This window comes from Lampris incognitus, chromosome 6 (genome assembly GCF_029633865.1).
Source record: "Lampris incognitus isolate fLamInc1 chromosome 6, fLamInc1.hap2, whole genome shotgun sequence".
Classification (NCBI taxonomy): Eukaryota; Metazoa; Chordata; class Actinopteri; order Lampriformes; family Lampridae; genus Lampris; species Lampris incognitus.
In genome coordinates, this window is record NC_079216.1 from 67,339,699 (window position 1) to 67,345,698 (window position 6,000).

The following is a 6,000-nucleotide window of genomic DNA, read 5'->3' on the forward strand; positions in this document are numbered from 1 at the left end:
TACGCTGCGGGGGGTGTTAATTAGGTAACCGTGTGTTGGTAGCAAGACAGCTCATGTGCTTACTTGAACGCACCCCTCCACATGAACCTTCTCAACAAGCAGCAGGCTGAAGACGTTTCCGAGTTCTGCAACCAAGTCCCAGAGCTTCACGAGTGACTACGGGGACTCCCAGACTGCACCCCCCCCCCCCCGAGACACTTTGGCTAACCTCCTCTCCTGCTCCCCCCCCCCCCCCAGAGACAAACTGCGGCGGCGGTGTCGCTGGAGACAGCCGGGACTGTGGTCCATTCTGTAGATTGTACATGAGGAGCTGTGTGTTGTTTATGTGTTCCAGCCCCCGTGATGATGTGACGTGCCGATGGAGTTTCGTGATTCGGAAGCTCTCTTGTACAGTGCAGTCAAGTTACAGACTATTTATTCAGTTCACAGAGTGCTCGCCATCCCACCCCCCCCCCCCCAGCCCCTCTTCTTCTATTTCTGATTGGTGAGTGATGGCTGGCCTATCATAAGGCCTGTATACCTGCAGGCCTTTCTGAGACCAGGCGCTCGCTTAGCTCCCAGAGGCTGGCGGCGCTGCTGGGGTCCTGGGCCTGGGAGGAGGGCAGGCAGCGAAAGCAGTTGTTGAAGTACATGCCTCCTATTCCCTCCAGCTCCGGAGCTACAGCACAGTACACCGTGGTGGCTGCCCCCTGTTGCTGTGGACAGAAAGACACACACAGACACAAGTTCAGTATGCGGCGTGGAGAGGAGACGACTCGGGCACTGACGCAGGCGGCCGACGGCAGAACAGACAAACCGACACACACAGACGCTGAGCCCCAGGACACAGAGAGGGGATCAGTAGAGGAGACCACCACCTACACCACCTTGACCTCCGTTAGACACACACCTGGGCTCAGCAGAACCCCGCAGCCCTCCCCGTGTCTTCCTGCAGAGTCTCCACACACAGAAAAAACAAGAGAACACAAGGAACTCCTCACACTCCCTCCCCCTCCTCTCGCCTACAGCCCACAATGACTTCTTACCACGGGAGGAGGGTAACCCTGCATTGTACACTTCTTTATAGACGTGTGTTTATTTCTCTGTCCAGTGTGTTCAGCACTTCTGGCTGTGGGACAACCTGCATGCTCATGTAAAGACTGAAGGGGGAGCAGTGAGGACTACGGACGAGCAAAACCGCGGCCAGCAGAGGAAAATAAGGGTTTTAGGTTTACTTTAAACAGGCTTTAAAGCCACGGCTATCAAAATGTACACTTCTACATGACACGCGCAGGCCGAAGCAGCCTCTGGCAGTAGCGAGGGTGTCAGAAGGGACAGCCGGCGACACCGTTGGGGCGCCTGTCCGAGTGCTTGTGTTTTATTCTGAGAGTTTCGGGGTCACCATTTCAGATAGCTCGTGCATGTAGACACGTACACAATGCCGGGCTTTCCCTCTGTCTCTCCCGCAGCAAATCCTCCCTCGTTTTCTCGGCTAAAGTCTACATGTAAAAGACTGCACAACCCTCCGTCACCCACGGAAACGGCCGTTTCCTGTCACTTCACACAACGTTGTGCTGAATAGATGAAGTAAAGCGGCATTTAGACGCGACCTGCTAAGTTCTCTAATACGCCCTGTCCCGTCGGTCAGTAATTAGTAGGATATACTTGGAGGAGGCGGATTTCTGCGGCGTTTTAAACGGCAGCAGAAGAAACGTGTCACAGAGAATTACACACGGAGTCCAACTGCTCCAACAGGGATCTTTCATGTCGCGGCTCCGGCTAAAAGCTGCTGTGACAGCTCCCTCGCAGACCAGGCTGCAGATGACTTCCACACAGCCACATGAAACGGCTCGCCTTGATCTCCCAATGAGAGAGAGCGAGGGAGGGAGGGAGGGAGAGAGCGAGGGAGGGAGGGAGGGAGGGAGGGAGAGAGGGAGGGAGAAGGAGTGCTGATGTATAGGCTGCAGACTAGTGTTTAGCACAGTGTCGGCAGACACACACACATCCCCACATACACTCAAACATGGCCAATGTATACATTGCACTGCACATAACCATGGAGCCACACAACAGACAGACTGTTTGAACCGCGTCCTGGAGCTTCTGCAGGCCAGGCTGGCAGTGCTGGCTGCTGAAACCAACACACACAGCCAAAAGACACGTTCACTTTCACATGCAAGTACAAAAAAAAGAAACATGCACATGAATGCAAATGCAGTAGTTAGCCAACATACACACGGCCGGTTCCAGGGAAAAAAGTGAGTGCACACAAACAACACACATCTGTAAACACATGCAACCACGAATACACACACACACACACACACACACACACACACACGGGTACGAGCAGACACGCCAGCCCCTCTAAGCTGTGAGTAAAGTTCCAGCAGGCGGAGCCGAGCGGCGTGCCGGCGTAACGCCGCAGCCCAGATTGTGTGTGTTTGAAGTCGTGTGTGATGAGCGCTGGTAAACAGCAGATGAAACGGTAGCATCTCTGTGTGCGCCGCTGTCAGTCTCACCTGCCAGCGGGGCGATAACTTCATCCACATCATCACGCCGCCATATCAAAGACTCCACAAATGCCAAGCAATGTCTCAGACTTGCGGGTTCACACACACACAGTTTAACTCATCTCCCTCCGTTAGGCCATCTGATTCCTGCCGTCTGAACGCCACACGCCTTTCAAGCTCCATTGAAGATTCCTGTGCTTTCAGGGCCACAGGCACTGACTCACTGACGCCCCCTTGAACCTGGCTCACTTTCAGAGCAATTGGTTTGTGTCCATCCACCAAACGCCGGCGACCACGTCAAAACTTTATCCGACGGCTTTGATGTTGATAATCCCAATTTATGCAGCCGAATTTGTGCCGGTTCATATCTCAGTTTAAAGTTGTTTTTCCTCGCCGTTACGACTTCCAGTTTCCACAAAAATGTTTAATGATCAACTTTCACAGAACAGGAAAACCCTGTGTAATAAACGAGCCGCGGTCGTCAGCTGCAGCGGTCCAGCGGGTTGGGAGGGAGAACGGCGTGGATCCTGGCGCGCCGTGTGCTCGGCAGTGTACTGTCTTACTGGCGTTCAGCTCATCCCCCTCACCACTTGACCTTGTAACCTCTCCAGAAGATAAACCTGATGAGATTAGGCATTAACATGCTCAGCCACCCACCACCGCCATCTATCACCGGCTGTGTGTGTGTGTGTGTGCGTGCATGTGTTGAATTTGGAGGTTGGGGCGGAGGGCATGAGGCGATGGGAATGAGTCTTGAACATTCACAGGACACAACACACACACACACACACACACACATCGATGTGCCACTTTTGAGTGCGAGCATTTCTCTGGACACCTACACACTCCATTTAGTCTGAAAGAAACCTACTGAGGCCAAAACCAGACCTCCTACACGCCTGTGACGCTACAGTCCTCTGTAAGCCATGTGTACCCGAACAGAATGTCTGTCAATTTAGGTGGCAACACAAGGAAGGCTTCATGGTGTGTGTCTTTTTACCTCCCGCAACTAAATGTTGACCATTACGGTCCGCGGTGGCGTAGCGGTCTAAGCATCGGCTTGGTGTCGATGCAGTTGCCCACTGGGGACTGGGGTTCGCGCCCCAGTCTCGTCAGATCCGACTATGGCCGGACTCGATGAAGCAGCAATCATTGGCAACGCTGTCTTCGGGAGGGGGGCGGAGTCGGCTTGTGTTCGTCATGTGAATGCGTCTCTGTGTGTGTCGGAAAAACAGTGGTTCGGCTTGGATTCGCCTTGTCACGAAAGTGGGGAGGCGCTTTCCTTCGAGACTGCCGGCCGGAGAGATGCAGCTGGCGAACGCATGCAATACAAGGGTGGGTGTTTGAATTAAAATAGGGATCAATTGGCCACTAAATTGGGAGAAAAAAGGGAAAAATCAGAAATAAATTTATAAAAAAAAAAAAAATGTTGACCATTACTCTCTCTGTACAGTACTTTTTCTGAGGAGGATATATGAGGAAGAGCTGTGAGGAAGCTTTGTGGGGAAGAGCTGTGAGGAAGAGCTGTGAGGAAGCTTTGTGAGGAAGAGCTGTGAGGAAGCTTTGTGAGGAAGAGCTGTAAGGAAGCTTTGTGAGGAAGAGCTGTGAGGAAGCTTTGTGAGGAAGAGCTGCGAGGAAGCTTTGTGGGGAAGAGCTGTGAGGAAGCTTTGTGAGGAAGAGCTGTAAGGAAGCTTTGTGAGGAAGAGCTGCGAGGAAGCTTTGTGGGGAAGAGCTGTGAGGAAGCTTTGTGAGGAAGAGCTGTAAGGAAGCTTTGTGAGGAAGAGCTGTGAGGAAGAGCTGTGAGGAAGCTTTGTGGGGAAGAGCTGTGAGGAAGCTTTGCGGGAAAGATATGTGAGGAAGGTATGTGAGGAATATTTGTGAGGAATATCGCCAGCGGTTGCTACCGAGCACCATACTGATCTGCGGAGGGGGAGGGGGGGGGGAAGATGAGGCGCACCAAAAAAAAGAAAAACAAGTCCTGAACCCGACACTTACAACTCTCTCCAAATATAGATGAGCAATTCTGACAAAAGCAATGACATCACCACAGCAATATCTGAGAAACCAAAGGAGCAGGACAGGACCAGTTCAGAGCAGACCTGTGTTGCTCACGACACCCCTGTCACCGCGGACAACAAAACGCAACACATCCAGATGCTAAGAGGACACTTTGAGAAGATCCCCTTCTTTAAAAGCTGCAATAAGCCGATCCTAAACAAGCAGCATCCACCCCGGCTGCTTTGGGATCCGAGTCTTCCAGTCTCAGCACCGAATCTTTGTCCCAGGACCTCGTAGATTTGCAATAGAAATATGTTTGTACAGCACTACGCAATAACTAGTTGTTGACGATCCCTTGTTGACGATCCCTTGTTGAGTATGTTCAGAAAGCGGAGAGGGAAGCTGAGCGAGACTCGACAGTCATGTGACTTTGCTGTAATCTGTTGTGTGTTCTTGCCATCAAAGTTGTGCTCGACTACGGGCAGTCGCCGCCCCTGTGCATGTGACCATTCACTCCTACATCTGTCGAAATGTCATCGAGCCTTCCCTCTGACCTCTGACCTGGATGTAAATAAAACCCAGTGCTGTAGAAACAGTCCATTTTAGGCCCATCCCTGTAAATACAACCTGTAAATACCAAACAGCTATGCATGCTGACGACCTAGCAATTCTTTCAGGTACTTTTATAATCCCCAAATTCTCATTAAGGCATGTGCTGGAAAAAAAGAACTATAAAAAGTAGAAAAAAAAAAGATAAAGTTAAAAAAAAGTGGATAATATTGTCGGACGATATCCTCTCTTGGACAGTGTGTGTGTGTGTGTGTAGAGTCTTCCTGTTTTCTTACTCCTGTGGGTGGTTCTCTTCCTTTGCCTGTCCTTCTGTGTTTCTGCTCACCATCTTTGTCAGTTGTTGTCCGTTGGCATTTGTACAGCAGTAAGGGTTGAGGCAAAGTGGGAGGAGGCGTGTTTACCAACTGACCTCTGCGGCAGTGCTCCACCAGTAGTACTAAATGTAGGAAGGACACGATGGGCAAATAGAAAACCCCCTTTTTGCCCGGGGACCCCAAATTTTACATCTCCAGCCTCAGTCAAAGGTCCAGTTCAAGGATACGGCTGTACTGTACTTGTCCTGTGAGGACGCACCGGGTGTGGCTCTACAAGCCACTCAGGATCAGATTCGAGGCTAGTTTTTGTGTGTGTGTGTGTGTGTGTGTTTATTTTAACTTGCTCGGAAAGCTAAACTGCCTCAGGACAGTTCACAAAACACAATGTAAGATGTCACTCGCCGCACAGCATTCCAGACTCCGAGCACGGTACCTTACTGTGTCGGTCCAGACGTTCCCAAACTGTCTACACAGCAAACTCACGCCGACAACTTCCTGCAGACACACCGACTCCTGCAGTTTTCTCCATGTCTGATTACAGCCGTATCTGATAATAATTACAATTATAATAATAATAAAAGACCTCTACAGATACACTAGTTTGATCTCCAACTGGAAAAGGGTAT

The 6,000-nt window shown here is 51.0% G+C and overlaps 1 protein-coding gene across 1 annotated transcript in view; it reads right to left on the bottom strand.

Annotated features, from left to right (window-relative positions):
• Positions 1-470: 470 nt before the first annotated feature.
• Positions 471-6,000, bottom strand: part of wwox (WW domain containing oxidoreductase) — a 209,013-nt gene continuing 203,483 nt past the window's right edge. The window contains exon 9 of the mRNA XM_056282296.1: positions 471-695. Within this exon, the coding sequence (XP_056138271.1) occupies positions 504-695 (192 nt within the window). The 3' untranslated portion in view covers positions 471-503. The remainder of the gene's footprint in view (positions 696-6,000) is intronic.